This window comes from Pleurodeles waltl, chromosome 7, assembly GCF_031143425.1.
Source record: "Pleurodeles waltl isolate 20211129_DDA chromosome 7, aPleWal1.hap1.20221129, whole genome shotgun sequence".
Classification (NCBI taxonomy): Eukaryota; Metazoa; Chordata; class Amphibia; order Caudata; family Salamandridae; genus Pleurodeles; species Pleurodeles waltl.
In genome coordinates this window covers 80,362,647-80,383,220 of record NC_090446.1, presented here as the reverse complement: position 1 = coordinate 80,383,220, position 20,574 = coordinate 80,362,647, and the positions used below count along the sequence as shown (strand labels likewise).

Below are 20,574 nucleotides of genomic sequence, written 5' to 3'. Positions count from 1 at the left end.
CTCAAGGGTTTGTTCAGGATGTTTCCGCCAATTCACCGTCCTTCACCTCAGTGGCATTTGAATCTTGTGCTCTCCCAGTTAATGAAACATCCGTTTGAGCCCATTCATAAAGTGGACCTCAAATTCATTTCTTTTAAAACAGCCCTCCTTCTGGCCTTGACGTCAGCGAAGAGGGTTAGCGATGTCCAAGCCTTCACAATTTCTCCACCTTTCCTCCAATTCAAACCAGAGGTGGTCGTTTTGAGAACTAATCCAAAATTTATACCTAAGGTTCCATCATCTTTTCACCTAAATGAGCCGGTGGTTCTGAGAATATTTTTTCCAAATCCACAAACTGCAGCGGAGCGCGCACTACATTCTCTAGACATTAAATGCTGTTGAAAATTTTATATACAAAGGACAAGCAACTTCCGTAAATCTGAACAACTGTTTCAGTTATGGAAGGATCAATAAAGGCAAAGCCGTTACTAAGCAGACCATAGCGCGCTGGATCTCTTCTGCCATACAGTTATGCCACCAGTTGGCAGGGAAGCCGTTCTCATCCAGTGTCAGAGCGCACTCCACCAGAGCGGTGTCCACTTCGGCAGCTCTATTCGCAGGAGTCCCTCTGAGCCAGATCTGCAGAGCGGCAACATGGACACGTGCTCACACCTTTACCCAGCACTACTGCCTGGAAGCTACGGACAGAATGGATGCCGCGGTAGGACAAGCAGTGTTATGTAATTTATTTGCATAAGGTGAGCCAATAACCTCTTACCCTCCATCCTCTATGTATTGTCAGAATGATATTTTTATGTTTATATATCTATGTGTAGGTATATGTGTGTATATATATATATTTATATAGGTAATATTTTTTAACGGTTGATTGACAAATGTTAATTACCTATATGAGTTCATATAGCATGCATTATACACAGGCATACTTTTGGTGTTTCAGAACTCAAACATTTTTTCCTACTGCTGGCTACTCTGATTCAAGCATGTAAATCTATGAAAGATACCCCAATACTGGAGAAGAAAATAAGTTACTTACCTGTAACTGTGGTTCTCCAGTATTGGTATCTTTCATAGATTCACATGCGACCCACCCTCCTCCCCAGAGAGGCTCACCTCTTTTGGCTTTCCTATAATCACTAGTGCGGAGAAATCTGAGAGACTAAGCCTCTGTGCTGAGGATTCTAAAGGGGTGGTCACGCCTGATTGGTTGAATTTTGGGCTATTTCCAAAGAGGCTGATAGTTGTACAATTGAATGTGTTTTTTCCTATTGACTTCAATGGAAAACAAAAAAAAATCTCTATTTATTGCTTTCTATGTACCGTGGGACTCCCACTTCGACGACAGGGAATGATTCAAGCATGTGAATCTATGAAAGATACCAATACTGGAGAACCACAGTTACAGGTAAGTAACTTATTTTCTTACCCATTTGACATCTGTTAGTGGCATGTAGTGCTGTAGATTCACAAGGGCCCTGCCCTCCCTCCTACCCGGAAGCCTGTGGCCATTGTAGTTTTATAACATTGTAAATATGTATTTACATTGCATGGACATCTAATTTCTTTACTATGTATGTACATATACACTTGTACACTATCTACTTCACCCTCCTGTGGGAAAACAATCTAACAAAGGACTCAACGCCCATGTGCACCATCACCGACGAGGAGAAGTCACTTGATTGCATGACTCAAAGCTTCTTTGAAGAAAAATAACTTGTAACACTGAGCCCAACACTAGATGGCGGACTTATGCACAGCATGTGAATCTGCAGCACTACATGCCACAAACATGTCTACTGGGTAAGTAACTATATGTATGTATGTGTGTGTGTGTATATATATATATATATATATATATATATATATATATATATATGTGTGTGTGTGCGTGTTCGATGGCATGTGTAGCTGCAGATACACATGCTATGCATAACTCTTCCGACATCTAGTGTTGGGCTCGGAGTTTTACAAGTTATTTTTCTTCTAAGAAGTATTTTTGGAGTCACAGGATCGAGTGACTCCTCCTCTCGGTTACAGTGCCCATGGGCATCGACTCCATGGTTAGGTTGTTTTCTTTCCGCTGTCGGGTTCAAACTTGTTTCCTCTTGCTCCGAGATTTCAAATCGGAAAACCTAGGTTCGATGGCATCTGTCGCTGTAGATACACATGTTGTGCATAGCCCGCCATCTGGTGTTGGGTCGGAGTGTTACAAGTTGTTTTTCTTCGAAGAAGTCTTTCGAGTCACGGGACCGAGGGACTCCTCCTCTTTGTCTCCATTGCGCATGGGCGTCGACTCCATCTTTGATTGTTTTCTTTCCGCCATCGGGTTCGGACGTGTTCCTTTCGCTCCGGGTTTCGGAACGGAAAGTTAGCTAAATATCGGAAAATTACGTCGGTATTGTTGCGTTCAGGATCGGCTTAGATAGAATCGACACCGAATCGAAGAGTGAAGAGCTCCGGTGCCCTTTGGGGTAGTTTTCGATCCCCCGTCGGGGCCTGGTCTGATTTAGGTGGAACGGTGAAATAACCTTTGGTAAAAAATTTGGATTGGTCCGTAAGACTACTTAATTTTTGTGTAGTTGTATAAAAGGTTCCTGTATTGTAAACGCCTAAATTTCACTTACTCTTCTTAGAGACGTGATGGCGACGAGAAATGCAACTTTCCAGGTTAGGAATTGTATTTCGCAAGAATGCATGGGTTCAAAAGGTGGACCCATGAGTCTTGTTAAGACAACGTTGAGGTTCCATGAAGGAACGGGTGGCGTCCTTGGTGGTATAATTCTTCTAAGGCCTTCCATAAATGCTTTAATGACAGGTATCCTAAATAGTGAAGTTGAATGGGTAATCTGCAGGTATGCAGATATTGCTGCCAGGTGTATTTTAATTGAAGATAAGGCGAGGTTTGATTTTTGTAAGTGTAGTAAGTAACCCACTACATCCGTTGGAGATGCGTGTAAGGGTTGAATTTGATTATGATGGCAGTAGCAAACAAACCTTTTCCATTTGCTTGCATAGCAGTGTCTAGTGGATGGTCTTCTAGCTTTCTTTATGACTTCCATACATTCTTGGGTAAGGTTTAAGTGGCCGAATTCTAGGATTTCAGGAGCCAGATTGCTAGATTCAGCGATGCTGGATTTGGATGCCTGATCTGTTGTTCGTGTTGAGTTAACAGATCTGGCCTGTTGGGCAATTTGACGTGGGGTACCACTGATAGGTCTAGCAGTGTTGTATACCAGGGTTGCCTTGCCCATGTTGGTGCTATTAGTATGAGTTTGAGTTTGTTTTGACTCCATTTGTTTACTAGATATGGAAGGAGAGGGAGAGGGGGAAAAGCGTATGCGAATATCCCTGACCAGTTCATCCATAGGGCATTGCCTTGAGACTGCCTGTGTGGGTATCTGGAGACGAAGTTTTGGCATTTTGCGTTCTCTTTTGTGGCAAATAGGTCTATTTGCGGTGTTCCCCAAAGTTTGAAGTAAGTGTTTAGAACTTGGGGATGAATTTCCCATTCGTGGACTTGTTGGTGATCTCGAGAGAGATTGTCTGCAAGTTGATTCTGTATTCCTGGAATAAACTGTGCTATTAGGCGAATGTGGTTGAGAATTGCCCATTGCCATATTTGTGCTAGAAGGCACAGCTGTGTCGAATGTGTCCCCCCCTGTTTGTTTAGATAATACATTGTTGTCATGTTGTCTGTTTTGACAAGAATGTATTTGTGAGTTATGATTGGTTGGAATGCTTTTAATGCCTGGAAAACTGCTAGCAGTTCTAGGTGATTTATATGTGGGTTTGTTTGATGAACGTTCCATTGTCCTTGTATGCTGTGTTGATTGAGGTGTGCTCCCCACCCTGTCATGGAAGCATCTGTTGTTATTATGTATTGTGGCACTGGGTCTTGGAAAGGCCGCCCTTTGTTTAAATTTAAGTTGTTCCACCATAGAAGCGAGAGGTATGTTTGGCGGTCTATCAACACCAGATCTAGAAGGTGACCCTGTGCTTGTGACCATTGTGATGCTAGGCACTGTTGTAAGGGCCTCATGTGCAGTCTTGCGTTCGGGACAATGGCTATGCATGAGGACATCATGCCTAGGAGTTGTAATATCATCTTTGCTTGTATTCTTTGTTTTGGATACATGCGTTGTATGATCCTGTTGAAATTTTGAACCCTTTGTGGACTTGGAGTGGCTATACCTTTTGTTGTGTCTATTGACGCTCCTAGGTATTGCTGTAGCTTGCACGGCAGAATGTGTGATTTGGCATAGTTGACAGTGAACCCGAGTTTGTAGAGGGTTTGTATGACCTGATTTGTGTGGTGTGAGCACTTTGTTAGTGAGTTGGTTTTGATTAGCCAGTCGTCTAGATAAGGGAATACGTGTATTTGCTGCCTTCTGATGTGTGCAGCCACTACTGCTAGACATTTTGTAAAGACTCTCGGTGCGGTTGTTAAACCAAACGGCAATACTTTGAATTGGTAGTGTATTCCTTTGAATACAAACCTTAGGTATTTCCTGTGCGACGGATGTATTGGTATGTGGAAATACGCGTCTTTGAGATCTAAGGTTGTCATGTAGTCTTGTTGTTTTAGCAATGGTAACACTTCTTGTAGCGTGACCATGTGAAAGTGTTCTGATTTGATGTAGGTGTTTAGTGTTCTGAGGTCTAGGATTGGTCTCAGTGTTTTGTCCTTTTTTTGGTATTAGGAAGTACAGTGAATAAACTCCTGTGTTTATTTGTGTCTTTGGTACCAGTTCTATTGCGTTCTTTTGCAATAATGCTTGAACTTCTATTTCCAGAAGGTCTGAATGTTGTTTTGATATATTCTGTGTTCTTGGTGGTATGTTTGGAGGGATTTGTAGAAATTCTATGCAATAACCATGTTGGATAATTGCTAAGACCCAAGTGTCTGTTGTTATTTCCTCCCATGCTTGGTAATACTGACCTATTCACCCCACTGGTGTTGTGTGGAGGGGATGAGTGACATGTGAGTCACTGTTTGGTTGTAGGGGTTTTGGGGCTTTGAAATTTTCCCCTATTCCTAGGGAATTGTCCTCCTCTGTATTGGCCCCGAAAGCCTCCCCTTTGGTACTGTCCCTGGTAGGTGGACGGTGTTGCCTGTGAGGTGCTGGCTTGTGTGGCCTGACCCCGAAACCCCCCTCTAAAGGTTGTCTTGCGGAAGGTGCTGTAAGTGCCTCTGCTCTGCGGGGAGTAGAGTGCGCCCATGGCTTTTGCAGTGTCAGTGTCCTTTTTTAGCTTCTCAATTGCTGTGTCCACTTCTGGTCCGAACAGTTGTTTCTCATTGAATGGCATATTGAGCACTGCCTGCTGTATCTCTGGTTTAAAACCAGACGTTCGTAGCCATGCGTGCCTTCTTATAGTCACAGATGTGTTAATTGTTCTCGCAGCTGTGTCCGCTGCATCCATAGAGGAGCGTATCTGATAATACTCAGAACAAGTCGAGGATGACTTTTTATTCAACACCCTCTCCTCCACCCACAGCTCCTACCAAAGCCTGCCTATGCTCCCTGGTATGCTTCGGCACGCAAAAGAAATCTTTAAGGAGCCGGTCAAAAGTAGGGCAATAACACCAAGGGTGGAAAAGAAATATAAGGCACCTCCTACGGACCCTGTTTTCATCACCACACAGCTGCCACCAGATTCCGTCGTAGTAGGAGCAGCTAGGAAAAGAGCCAACTCCCACACATCTGGGGATGCACCACCCCCAGATAAAGAAAGCCGCAAGTTCGATGCAGCTGGAAAGAGTCGCAGTACAGGCTGCAAACCAGTGGCGCATCGCTAACTCTCAAGCACTACTTGCGCGCTATGACAGAGCCCATTGGGATGAGATGCAACACCTCATTGAGCACCTACCCAAGGAACTACAAAAAAGGGCAAAGCAGGTGGTTGAGGAAGGACAGAACATATCAAATAACCAGATACGCTCCTCTATGGACGCAGCGGACACAGCTGCAAGAACAATTAATACATCTGTGACCATCAGAAGGCACGCATGGCTATGAACATCTGGGTTTAAGCCAGAGATACAGCAGGCAGTTCTCAATATGCCATTCAACAAAAAAGAACTGTTCGGTCCAGAAGTGGACACGGCGATTGAGAAACTAAAAAAAGACACTGACACTGCTAAAGCCATGGGCGCACTCTACTCCCCGCAGAGCAGAGGAACTTACAGCACCTTCCACAAGACACCCTTTAGAGGGGGGTTTCGGGGTCAGGCCACACAAGCCAGCACCTCGCAGGCAACACCGTCCAGTTACCAGGGACAGTACAGGGGAGGCTTTCGGGGCCAATACAGAGGAGGGCAATTCCCTAGGAACAGGGGAACATTTCAAAGCCCCAAAACCCCTACAACCAAGCAGTGACTCAGATGTCACTCACCCCCTCCAAACAACACCAGTGGGGGGAAGAATAGGTCATTATTACAAAGCATGGGAGGAAATAACTACAGACACTTGGGTCTTAGCAATTATCCAACATGGTTATTGCATAGAATTTCTACAATTCCCTCCAGACATACCACCAAAAGCACAGAATTTATCAAAACATCATTCCGAGCTTCTGGAGATAGAAGTTCAAGCACTATTGCAAAAGAATGCAATCGAATTAGTACCAAACACACAAATAAACACAGGAGTTTATTCACTGTACTTCTTAATACCAAAAAAGGACAAAACACTGAGACCAATCCTAGACCTCAGAATACTAAACACATACATCAAATCAGACCACTTTCACATGGTCACACTACAAGAAGTGTTACCATTGCTAAAACTACACGACTACATGACAACCTTAGACCTCAAAGACGCGTATTTCCATATACCAATACATCCATCGCACAGGAAATACCTAAGGTTTGTAATCAAAGGAATACATTACCAATTCAAAGTATTGCTTTTTGGTTTAACAACCGCACCAAGAGTCTTTACAAAATGTCTAGCAGTAGTCGCTGCACACATCAGAAGGCAGCAAATACATGTATTCCCGTATCTAGACGACTGGCTAATCAAAACCAATTCGCTGACAAAGTGCTCACACCACACAAATCAGATCATACAAACCCTCTACAAACTAGGGTTCACCGTCAACTTTGCAAAATCCAACATTTTGCTGTGCAAAGTACAACAATACCTGGGAGCCATAATAGACACAATAAAAGGAGTAGCCACTCCAAGTCCACAAAGAATTCAAAATTTCAACATCATCATACAACGCATGTATCCAATACAAGCAAAGATAATATTACAACTCCTAGGCATGATGTCCTCATGCATAGCCATTGTCCCGAACGCAAGACTGCACATGAGGCCCTTACAACAGTGCCTAGCATCACAATGGTCACAGGCACAGGGTCACCTTCTAGATCTGGTGTTGATGGACCGCCAAACATACCTCTCGCTTCTATGGTGGAACAATATAAATTTAAACAAAGGGCGGCCTTTCCAAGACCCAGTGCCACAATACATAATAACAGATGCTTCCATGACAGGGTGGGGAGCACACCTCAAACAACACAGCATACAGGGACAATGGAACGTACATCAAACAAAACTGCATATAAATCACCTAGAACTGCTAGCAGTTTTTCAAGCACTAAAGGCTTTCCAACCAATTATAACTCACAAATACATTCTTGTCAAAACAGACAACATGACAACAATGTATTATCTAAACAAACAAGGGGGGACACACAACGCAGTTGAGCCTGTTGGCACAAAAGATATGGCGATGGGCAATTCACAACCAAATTCGCCTAATAGCACAGTTTATTCCAGGGATCCAGAATCAACTTGCAGACAATCTCTCTCGAGATCACCAACAGGTCCACGAATGGGAAATTCACCCCCAAATTCTGAACACTTACTTCAGACTCTGGGGAACACCTCAAATAGACTTGTTTGCAACAAAAGAGAACGCAAAATGCCAAAACTTCGCATCCAGATACCCACACAGGCAGTCCCAAGGCAATGCCCTATGGATGAACTGGTCAGGGATATTTGCCTACGCTTTTCCTCCTCTCCCTCTCCTTCCTTATCTGGTAAACAAATTGAGTCGAAACAAACTCAAACTCATATTAATAGCACCAACTTGGGCAAGGCAACCCTGGTACACAACACTGCTAGACCTATCAGTAGTACCCCACATCAAATTGCCCAACAGGCCGGATCTGTTAACACAACACAACCAACAGATCAGACATCCAGATCCAGCATCGCTGAATCTAGCAATCTGGCTCCTGAAATCCTAGAATTCGGACACTTACAACTTACCCAAGAATGTATGGAAGTCATAAAGCAAGCCAGAAGACCATCCACTAGGCACTGCTATGCAAGTAAATGGAAGAGGTTTGTTTGCTACTGCCATCATAATCAGATCCAACCATTACACGCAACTCCAAAGGATGTAGTGGGTTACTTGCTTCACTTACAAAAATCTAACCTAGCTTTCTCTTCCATTAAAATACACCTTGCAGCAATATCTGCATACCTGCAGACTACCTATTCAACTTCCCTATATAGGATACCAGTCATTAAAGCATTCATGGAAGGCCTTAAAAGAATTATACCACCAAGAACACCACCTGTTCCTTCATGGAACCTAAATGTTGTCTTAACAAGACTCATGGGTCCACCTTTTGAACCCATGCACTCTTGCGAAATACAGTTCCTAACCTGGAAGGTTGCATTTCTCATCGCCATTACATCTCTAAGAAGAGTAAGTGAAATTTAGGCGTTTACAATACAAGAACCTTTTATACAACTACACAAAAATAAGGTCGTCCTAAGGACTAATCCTAAATTTTTACCAAAGGTTATTTCACCGTTCCACCTAAATCAAACAGTGGAACTACCAGTGTTCTTCCCACAGCCAGATTCCGTAGCTGAGAGGGCACTACATACATTAGATGTCAAAAGAGCATTAATGTACTACATTGACAGAACAAAAAACATCAGAAAGACTAAACAACTATTTATTGCATTCCAAAAACCTCATGCAGGAAATCCAATATCAAAACAAGGTATAGCAAGATGGATAGTTAAATGCATCCAAATCTGCTACCTTAAAGCAAAACGACAGCTGCCCATTACACCAAGGGCACACTCAACCAGAAAGAAAGGTGCTACCATGGCCTTTCTAGGAAACATCCCAATGCAAGAAATATGGAAGGCAGCCACATGGTCTACGCCTCACACGTTCACCAAGCACTACTGTGTAGACGTGTTATCCGCACAACAAGCCACAGTAGGTCAAGCCGTGTTAAGAACCTTATTTCAGACTACTTCCACTCCTACAGGCTGAGCCACCGCTTTTGGGGAGATAACTGCTTACTAGTCTATGCACAACATGTGTATCTACAGCGACAGATGCCATCGAACTGAAAATGTCACTTACCCAGTGTACATCTATTCGTGGCATCAGTCGCTGTAGATTCACATGTGCCCACCCGCCTCCCCGGGAGCCTGTAGCAGTTCGGAAGTTACCTTCAACTATTTGTATATATATTATTTTAACCTTAAATAGGTACATACTTAGTCACTCCATTGCATGGGCACTATTACTACAACACAACTCCTACCTCACCCTCTGCGGGGAAAACAATTGAAGATGGAGTCGACGCCCATGCGCAATGGAGACAAAAGGAGGAGTCACTCGGTCCCGTGACTCGAAAGACTTCTTCGAAGAAAAACAACTTGTAACACTCCGACCCAACAACAGATGGCGAGCTATGCACAACATGTGAATCTACAGCGACTGATGCCACGAACAGATGTACACTGGGTAAGTGACATTTTCAATATATATATATTTCACTAAAAAACATGTTACAGGGAAGTTGTAGGTAGGTTCACATTTTACACACACAGACCTATAGAAATTTGGCAGCTATAGCTATCTCAAGAAACTAAGTCGCACCCCACACCATTCAAACAGAAAAAGGTATTGGGCCAGGAAGCGTGTCCTCCAACGATTTCTACTACAGAGGCCAATCTTCTCCAGGGCACTCAATGAAACAGAGAAAAAAGACTACCCTTAGTTTTTGCAAACAACACACAAAACATTCCCTCCAGGATTCAACTTCCACCAGAGCCTTTGCTCAATAGCAAGGAACACTACTGACAGAGCCATGCCTTACGCCCTACTCTTCCCAATGCACCTCAGCCTCAAAAGACCTCTTCAGCACTGAAGACTCTGAAACCTGAGGAAAATTGCTGTGATATTCTGCCTCTGCACCAGCTCATCCCCTCTCAAAATGGCGATAGACTTCAAGACTTTCTTGATGCTGGCTTAAAGCTTTACTCCTTATCCACATCCTAGTGATTACTAGGGGCAGAAGCTAGATGAGCAGTAAAAGGATTTACATTGATTCCTACCCCCCCCCCCCCCCCCCCACCCCTTTCCTTCTGACAACTTCCATCCTCCGATCAGCCACATGCCAAAAAACATCCTTACTTTCTTTGCCTGTACCTGCACCATCCCACTCCGAATCAGAGCAGGAACCCACTGATAAACATCCACGTTCATGAGACAAGCCCCTGCATTTCGATAGCTGGGATGGTACCTAGCAGGATTATAACTTGAGCCCTCCAGATGACAATTCTTTGCAGCCGCTTTCCGTAAAACCTTCCCCATCAATGGCAAAACTTCTGCTTTTTTTTTTTTTTTTTTTTTCTTTTGGTGTCCCTTTTCTCATGATCCCCTGGTCTGAGGCCCTAACAGAATAAACTCGAATGGGTTTCTTCTATATATGTCACAAAAATGACTCCCAAACCAGGGAGTAGTCCATCTCTGGGCAGAGTTACCCTCCAGAATGCAAATAATCTAGTTCCTCTGGACTTTAGAATATATAATCATAGGACCAATTTGCCTATTTATCAAACCAATTTATTAATGGCTTCCAAAATTCAAGACTCTTCTCGCTAATTCCTCTCCCTTTTGTATCACAAACCAAATGATATAATAGTGAATCTTTCCATTCCATTATCGTTGGGGGCAACAGGCTAATCCATTTTTTACATATTTCTCTTCTAGCAAGCAGTATCATATAAAATAATTTAGCACTGTCTTTTTTTTTTTTATCCTATTATCTCCCAGTATTCAACCAAAAATAATGAGAGAGGGGCTTACCCTACACTTCAAGGTTATGATCTGACTAATGCATTCACTCATTCAGTCCAAAATCTCAAGAGACGGGGGCATTTCACAAACATATGCAAATCGCCTACCGATTCAGCTCCACATTTCCGGCAGCAAGCCCTGCTACCCACCTTCAGCCTTGACAGTTGCAATGCTCCAGTGTGTGGCAGCTACCACCTGCTCTCCAGAGGAGCTCATGAGCACCTTCCTGCTGTGTATAGAAATAGGTAGATAAATAGTTCAAAAGGGAAAGACAGTTCTAGATACAATCATTAGGTATGCTCCTGGTGCTGATGATGCCTTGCACAAGACAAACACCAGCGTCCCTCTCTGTAGACCTGCTGGGCTGTATCTGGCTTCTGTCTGAAATCCTAGCAGCATCTCATCACCCTGCCTTTCTAAAGGAGAAAAAGTCGAAGGCGGATTCTTGCAGAAGAAAATTAAAAAGGATACAGAAACCTTGATTGGCTTGTGTGCACTGCAAACTCTCACCCAGACATCTGGGATTCACTTGAGAGCAGCATCAAAGAAATGTGTACGAGCAGCTGCAGTTCTTTCTTGAAACATAGACCATCAGAACAGACTCCATTGTTGGATTCCATGAAATAGATGGGGGGAGGCAGTTGGCCAGGGTCAGGTTTCCTTGGCCTCAAAGCAGTGACCTTTAGAGTATTCTCATCACCTGTCTTGGGAGGGGTTACACCTTCTCTAGGTTGCTGAGATTACTGCAGATCAGTGGCTACCTTCAATTACCGCAAATTAGTGGCTCCCTTCAATACTCTCCTATGGCTACTGGCTGGAATTCCAAATCAAGTCACTAAATATCCCAGCACTTCTTCACCCAAGACCATCAGTGGCTGCTACAAGAGAAAGTGCAGGTGTTCCGAAAGTGAACTACCAAATCCTACCTAAGATCATTTTCAAGTTACTACACTCCAAGATGCAAATCTGCTACTTTGCAACCCTTGATCACCAGGAACATCCACATCCCCATTCACCAAACTCACTACCAATATCTGAGGTTTGTGGTATGTTGAGTCAAATACAAGTTCAAAGCCTTTCCTTTTGGGAACAGCCCCTTAAGTGTACACCAAGTGTCTTGTAGTGACAACTCTGCATCCTCAGTTCAACAGTTTTCATGTACTTGTTTATCTAGATGGCAGGTTGCTCAAGACCTGCAGCCAAGCACAGTGCCTTACTTGCATTCATCACTTCTCCTCACATTGGATCCACAAACCCGATAGCGGAGAAAAAAAGCAATCTAACAAAGGACTCGATGCCCCTGCACAGTATCACCGAGAAGGAGGAGCCACTCATTTCCTGTGATTCGAAAGACTTCTGGAAGGAAAAACAACTTGCAACACTCGGAGCCCAACACTAGATGGCAGGATAATGAAAAAGATGTGAATCTACCGCACTGCATGCTACGAACAGATGTCTACTTTGAAGTAATATTTTCCTTTCTACCAAAATGAACTGTTTTGCAATCCATACTCAGCTCAGTGATAGGGAAGGTCTACTGTACGAGGGGAGTGATTGCATTTCAAGACCCTGCGTTCCATTTTCAAGATGTTGAATCTTCTGCCAGAATGATAATGACATTGATGGGAGTGGTGGCATCTTGCACTAGACTCAAACGTCTGATTGCACGTGCATTCTCTGCAAGAGAACCTAGTGAGATAATCCTTGCAGGTGACTGGGCAGTGGTATGAGCTACTGTTGGTGGAGCCCAGTGTTCAGTAGATACTGAAATGGTGGACCAGTAAGTAATTGTCACTGTACAAGGTTCTTACTTGGATTTTATGCCTCAGCCGTCTGCCCCTCATTCCTCCCTGTTCAGGCTGCAAGTGACCATCAACACAGATGCATCCCTCATGAGGTGCAGTGTACACAATACAGGGCCAGCGGTTTCCTCATCAATACCTATGTATCAAGATACAGGAAATAATGGTAGTTCAGCTACTGCTGCAAGTGTTTCTCAAACTAATTTTCAAGAAAGTGGGGCTGATTCACACACATTGCAATTATTTATTGTCTACGAATTTAATAGGAAACATACTCACCACAGTTGTCCAAGCTAGCACAAACAATTTGGCTCTGGGCAGTGTGTCCACACGTTGTCTTCCTAGTAGAACATCTTCCAAGATTGGACCCCAACTTTTCTTATTTGCTCTTCAGAAGACACCAACAATGGGAAATCAATGTCCAGGTGCGTTAAATACTTTTACTGTTGGAGGACTCCAGTCTTGGTTCACTATGTGCAAGAAGGCAAAATGTCTAAACAGGAAATGCCATCCCTTCTGCGCCATGCATTTGCCATTATGTGCGTCTTTTGAGATATGTCCTAACAGAGCTGGTCACTGGTCCTGTTGTGTATGTTCCCTCCCAGTTTTACTGCCGTGGGGGCTGCTTAGTGTCCCCCCTTTTTATCCAGAAAGATTCAGATTGGGTGATCTTTTTATGTTTGTCCATTCCTGCCCTCGCTTTGACAACTTTCAGAACTTTGGCAAGTATTACGGCCTGCTTCCAACCAGTGCATGACTACAGTGGAATTTTGTTTTGTGGCAGATATTGCTTTTTTGCTCTGTAATTCGAACTTCAATCTTTCTCCCGATTTTTTTTTTTTTTTTCCCTACGAATGATTTAGCGCATGTGCATTTTAGAGCATATACAACATTTAGACTGTTATGATTTGCTGAATGCTGCTGTTGATAACATTGCTTTTCACTTGAAGTACCACTATATTATCCGTTGTAACATTGTTACAGTGTACGCAGTCAGACATCTTTGGGTTCCCTTGAAGGTGGTATCTTGATTTTGTTTCTTAGAAGATAACATTTATTTTAATGTTCCTGGATCTGCTATATGAAAGCAATGGTCTGTCTACACAATCGCTAGAGTCATTGGGTGAAACACAGATGCATACACAGTACTACTTTGTAGGATCCATATTGTTCTGAGGTTGTGGTATTTTCAAGTTCTCGTGGGCACATTGAAAGGCAAGTCGGGTCTGCTGCACACGTTCACTAGAGGGAAGAGTAAGACTTCGATACAAGTCACACTCGGTCACATGTAGGTTGGATTAAGGTTGTGTCGTTGAGTAACTCTTTTGGTGCAAAGATGCATATTGCCATATTGTTTATTTACAGAGACCCCTGATGAAGAGTTCTAGGACCCAAAATGCATTGGGAACTGGAAACCATTGGATGATGTAAATCATGCCATTGAGTTCATGATGTTTTGCTAAACATATGGCTGAAATCAATTTGCAAAAGATTAACGAAGTCTAAATCATACAGTTGAAGGGATCCACTGAGAAAACGAACAGCAAATAAAGAAGTTGAATCAATATACTTTTCAAGAACTTAAAATAAAAAAACCTCAGGTTTAAGTAAAGTGCGTCTGGGCTCTGGCACGTGTTTTCCCATTGCCAACATGTATGTTGATTGATTGGAAAAGGTGCAAAACGAGACTTTGCATATACCTGGATAGCACAGGGAGGTTAAAATAGATTTGCTATCAGTATAAATCACGAAAACAAAGGCGTGTGCAACTGGAACTTTGTTAACCATGTATTACATTCAGACAGTTGGAGGAACGCTCTGTTGACCTTAGAAGAAGGTACAACAAATGTGGTAAAATCATCGCAACCTTCTGTCACAGTGTCTACTCGAAGGGCAAAAATGTTAGACCCATTGAGCTGAATTCAAGACTCAATGATTTGCAGATCAAGACAGCAATCTCAAATTATTAGACAAGTACGTTTCTACCTATGAAAGTGTGTAGCATGGAAATTCCCAAAATTCACTATAGAATACACTGTGGAAAGATCTGTCAAGGATATTTCCTTGGGCTTTCGTTCTCTAGCTCTCCTACCATATGTCATATGCATCAAGCCCCCATGACAGTTATCCTTATTGCTCCGACGTGTTTTTTTTTGGCCATGTTTTTCTTCTGGAAATGTCAGTGTACCCATTTGAAAGTTAAATCTTGCTAAGCAAACGGGAAGAGTAACTTCCAGCTGTGCAAGTGCTGAAACTAGTGGCTTGGCACCTGGTATCTTAGTTTGGTTACTTAAAGACGATATGCAAGTTGCAACAAAAGCTCGGCCTCTGACCTCAGGACCATGTTTTACAGCAAAGTGGGAACATTTTGTAACTGTCCTGAAAAAATGCATATGGGTCCCATACAGGCAACAAAACATTAAGTACCACTAGCTATTGAGATAAATTAATATTTGAAAATGGGTTGTTTCATGCTGGTAAAATGAATGTGGCCCAATAAAACATGCTATTTGAACCAAGTGTGAAGACGTTTATTACTACTCAATTACTTATGCTTTTGCTTTCATGTAAGTGCATCTTGTGGACCTTCATCATCTGGTTCTTCACTGCTTCACACTTGATGGCCTGTGCAATGAGTTTGAGCCATGGTTGTGATTAAATGTTTGTCAATAAGTATTGCACATGAAAGAACGGAGAGTTGACCTCATGATATTTCGAGGCTTTGCTTGTCCTCGGTATGGGGCCCTCTCCTTAGTAATGGACCCTCTCTTCAGCATTGGTCCATCTCCTCAGTTATGGTCCCTCCCCCCGCTCCAGAATGGTAATCATTGGCATACTAAACTCTGGGAATCTGCATATATATACTATTTATTTCAGAGTGATATCAGCATATTTACATAATATTCCCCTTGCCTATTCAGGAGGATTTAAATCTGGTCAATCCTCTTGCCCGCGTTGGTTTAATCACTAATATCAGCCTGATTATTAGGCCTACTTTCAAGACCTCACACTTGTGCCTATTACAAGAATTTCGTGTAGAAAGTGGTTGTCTTGATGCTAATGGCTCATTGTGCTTTGTTAGTGAGTTACAGGTTTTAACACATGAAATCCACTCCGGTGGTAAGATTTTATTATTTTTTTACTCCATAAAAAGCAGCCAATAGATATCAGCCGGCACTAGATGTTGAAGGAGCTCCTATGTAGGACAGTGATTACAAACAACCCTTTATAAAGTCAAAATCTCTTTACTGCATCAAGCAAAGCCCTCTCTAAAGCAGCTACTATGGCAGTCATAGTAAACATTGTATTGGCTGGCATTACCATGGGAGTAGAATGCCCCCTTGGTTCACAAATATCAAAAACATTAATGTTCGGATTATTTACGTGTTTTTTTTTTTTTTTTTTTTTTTTAACTTTGTTTCCTCCTAATTTCTTCAGCCATAGAAGAAGCATAGGGCAATGCTCTTCACTCTTTGCACAACGTGTATCTATAGCAAACACTCTACAAACGGGGAAAAGTTTCTTCTCTGTAACAATTGGTTTCTAGCTTGTTGTGATGTCGATTCACAAGTGGACCTGCCAATGTACTCGAGGGAAGCACAAGGCATTTAAAAAATCTCCAAAAATGTTAATATACCCATGAAGACATTCCAAAGCTTTAAATCGAGGTTTGGTTTGTGTCCACGGGCATTGGGGTTTAGGAAACATGATCATACATCCCTGAGACTGAAACATGACAGCATAAGAGTTGCAATATGAAGGCAGCAATTAATAGCAGTAGATGTCAACTCAACAGGTGCGTGTGACTTTACAACACAGGGTGGCAAATTAATTGTTACAGGCAAGTACGTTTTTCTTTCCTTATCCATGAATGTCATACCATTAAGGCATTTTTAAGTATGTTTACTTTGAGGATTTTATGTATATCTGACCTCGATGAACATAGAAAGATGTGCAGCAGTGTTCTGGGATTAAAGGATTGCACATACACATTTCAGTCAGACTCCAACATTCATTTGACTCTGCAGCTTTCTCCTGTAATCCCTTCTAGAGGTGGTGCTACAGGTGATGCACGAGCCGGTGTTCACTTCTTGTTCTTTGTTTTGCAGATAATGGATATAGTGAAGGACAGTCCGCTTCTCACCTCGGTCACCTCAGTTGCTGCTCTCAGGCCTGTGCTGTACGTGGGCCAGCAGTGTATCCATTGGCTTTTCATGGGCTACCCTCTAATCCCTTTCTGTCTTTTCACCTGGGACAAGTGGCTCAAGGTGAGGTATCATGCTTGAGGGTTGGGGAATTAACAAGTACAGGGGGGTGGCAGTTTCGGGACGATTGGTAATGGGAAGGTTGATTTATAGCTTGGATTGTCTTGATACTAATGAATGGCTTGTTCACCCATGGTTATTGTCCCCGCAGGTGTACTCTTCTGTTTACTTTGTGGGCCATGTGTTCTTCTTGACACTGCTGTTTGCACTGCCTTATCTTCGGAGACTTTTGGTGCCAAGGCGTGAGAAGACTGACTGAAGGAGCACAAAGGTGAGTGTGTAGTTGAAACTTTGCACACCTGCCGTATAGTCATTTCCCTTTTTCTTGCTGCTTGCAGGGCTATGGGGGCAAGAACAGACACAGTAAGACGTTCAGAATGGAGGTGTGCTGGCATTGCAGTGTGTGTTTGTGTACTAGAATAGCAGAAAATCCTGCGGAAAAGATTAGGGTCCTTATTGTATTTGTTTTTAATTCAGTATCTCATAAGTGGAATGCTTCTATAGAGTTCTGCCAGTGCTCCACATCTCATGAGGTGACCTTTTTTTTTTTTTATGTTTCAGATTGTATATGGATGGAGTTGCCTCGTCCCCTATAGAGCCTCCAGGATGTACCAAAGTGCTGCTGGCTCCGACCATAAGGGCCGTTTTTTCTACTGTGACGATTTAACATCTGGTATATTTTGGAAAGCTGTGGGGAAGACAATAGGGCACAGACACACCAATGACTTGATTTTGGAAATTCATATTTTTTTGTAAAGTTTGAAGAAATTAGCATATGCTGCTCCAGTGTGGTTGGTGCCTGACTTTCTCCGGTGATAAGAAGTGACATTTGATCAGCTGCTTTTTCTACTTCATAATGACTCCATAGGATTTGCACTTGTTCCTGTGTTGGTTTGCCCCGGATCATGTTGCGATCATTCTGTGACGTAGCCTGAAGTACTCAAAACCTGCATCTTCAGTAGCCCATGGTCTGTCAGAAAGGTGATTCATCGGTTGGATTCTACCCTCTAATATCGGAGTACAGTCTGTTCTTATGCCGAATATTTATGTTTCTGAACTGTTGCATATATTTATCTACAGATTCCCTTTCTCAGGACTGTCACTCTTGTCATAGTTCTCTCCTACATAGTATGAGGATATCAAGACTTTTGAATTTGGATGCTGGAGGCTCAATGGATGGTGGTGTCTGCCTTGAAAGCCACTGATAAACGTCTGGTGGAGAGGCAGACCAAGCAGTAACTGGAAGCCTGGCTCAGTTCCACTGATTTTGCCTTTGATGTGCCTGGCCATGGTGGAAGCATTTTCACAGTCACATCTGCAGCCGTTCTGTTTTGAGGCTTTTCTTGGCTACTTGAATAATTAGTAGCAGGGTCTGTTCTAAGGAGGAGAGCAAAAAGTGAGGGTATGAGTGTTTGGTGGTATTCCTTCCCAGGATATTAAGGTCTGGGCAAGCAGAAGGCAGCAGAACAGTTTTTAAGGTAAATTCGTTTTTATGATGAATATTTCAAGTTACATAATTGAGTGGTTAAGCCGCTGATGGCTAGCCAGTAAATCCCAGTTTGTAATATCACGCCGTGACCAAACAAATGTTACAAAGCAGCATGCAGGGAATCTAAGTGATTACAGTGAATTGATATCGAAGTACAGCACAACGGGAACCCTAGAGTTGCATGCAATGGCTTTCTTTCCAACTTACTGTCCTCATATGCCCATTTGCTTACTTGTTCCAGGGCCCTTTTCCTTGGCAGGTACCCCCTTTCGATTCCATGTAGGTAGGACATTAAAAGCCTTGGGCTGAACAATGGAGCAAATTTGAACTGAGGAGACTGCCATAACATTACTGCACCACCTGGCACCCAATCCCGACCTGTGTGCAGGTTGCTATTAAAAATAGTCCAAATCTTGTGCTAGCACTGTCCAGCTGCTCACATGACCTGTATGCCACTCACAAAGGCTTTTCTCCTTTGAAAGATTTTATACCGTGTTGTATGCAGGCAGTGCCTTCACTAAGATGCATATACACCTATTTGCTCATGGTGCCTCTCCTCCATTGAGCGATTTTCTTTACCATCTGCTTGCCAAACCTCCTAAGAATGTATTCAGCCCAAACAATTAGGCTATGATGCATTTTCCAGTTAGGTTTTTCCCAGTCCAGAATGTGTGCTTGAGTTCCCCATTTCTGAGATTTTGTACCAGCCTCTTTTATATAGGACATTTTCTAGTGGCTGTCACCAGAGTGCCTGCCCGATGTAGCGAGGGTGCAGTTCTGTTGTATAAAACAAAAAAGTTTTTTGAGGTTGGAGCATGCGGTGAGCAGGCATGTGATAGAGTGTTTTAAAGAGGGCCCCACTGATCTTATTCCAGCTAGTAAACACTGCCAGATGGACAGAAGAGGTTAGAGGAATCAATGCGACTGAGACTTTCTCCTGCAAAGGGGCCTCGGAATAATTGTTAATGTTTCTAAAAAGGTGTACCCTAGACCTAATAATTTATAGACACAGGAGTGTATCCAAGTCCAATTGTTTTAAAGTGAGAGCTAACATTCTAAATCTTTCTGCATAGAAGGGTGCTTGAGGTGTAGATCTTTTTAAGAACTGTGAATAGTGCCCTGGATTAACTTTAGGAAGTTTTATTGTGTTTTGAAGGCAGTCCATCGGGGAGGCTAGGTTTAGGATGAGGACTGTGGATTCCGGGGAGTCCTAACACCCATGGCACTCAATCACTGCGGAAATTGTTCAACTATTTTTAATTAAAAAGAAATTTGCCTTACTAAAAAATGTGTTGTATTTTGTTGAGTGAAGTATGCAGGATGTGTTCTACTACTTTCGCTCCTTCCAAACTTGTTGAGTGATTCTTGCACCAACACCAGTACGGAAAAAGCTTCCATAAAACCAAGTGGAATTGTCATTACATGAGACCCTGGAAACATTGAGTACAGTATTAGCTGTGAGTCACAAACCTGTTAACCACATAACTGCTTATTCTGCCCACCGAGCAGGTTCCAGCTATCACTTTATCCATTTTTTCTCCTATCTTGGGTTGTACAATCCTTTGTCTGAATTACCATCCTTGACTAGACCTGGTTTGGATTTCATTTTGACTGTCCATGCCTTATAGAAGAGGCTTTAAACAGTGCATATGTCTTCTTGGATGCAGTTTTGTCTTTGACCCGTACAAGCATTTAGTCTTGTACCTGGAAAACTGGCATTAGGTGAGTTGTGTTTGCTAGTAGCTGAGAAATAGGGATACGAGTTGCATGTTGCAGTAACGCTCATCAGCTCTCGCCTTCTTCCTCTTCACCGCTTTCAAAGTTTCATCAAGTACCAGGGTACCTAGATCATGACCCTTTAGTTCAGATCATCAAAGCAATT

General features: G+C 42.8%; 1 protein-coding gene across 1 annotated transcript in view; it reads left to right on the top strand.

The window, feature by feature from the left end:
* Positions 1 to 19,980, top strand: part of LPCAT3 (lysophosphatidylcholine acyltransferase 3) — a 273,776-nt gene extending 253,796 nt beyond the window's left edge. Inside the window, exons 11-13 of the mRNA XM_069243022.1 lie at positions 17,048 to 17,206; positions 17,355 to 17,474; positions 17,765 to 19,980. Of these exons, the coding sequence (XP_069099123.1) occupies positions 17,048 to 17,206; positions 17,355 to 17,462 (267 nt within the window). The 3' untranslated portion in view covers positions 17,463 to 17,474; positions 17,765 to 19,980. The remainder of the gene's footprint in view (positions 1 to 17,047; positions 17,207 to 17,354; positions 17,475 to 17,764) is intronic.
* The last annotated feature ends 594 nt before the right edge of the window (positions 19,981 to 20,574 follow it).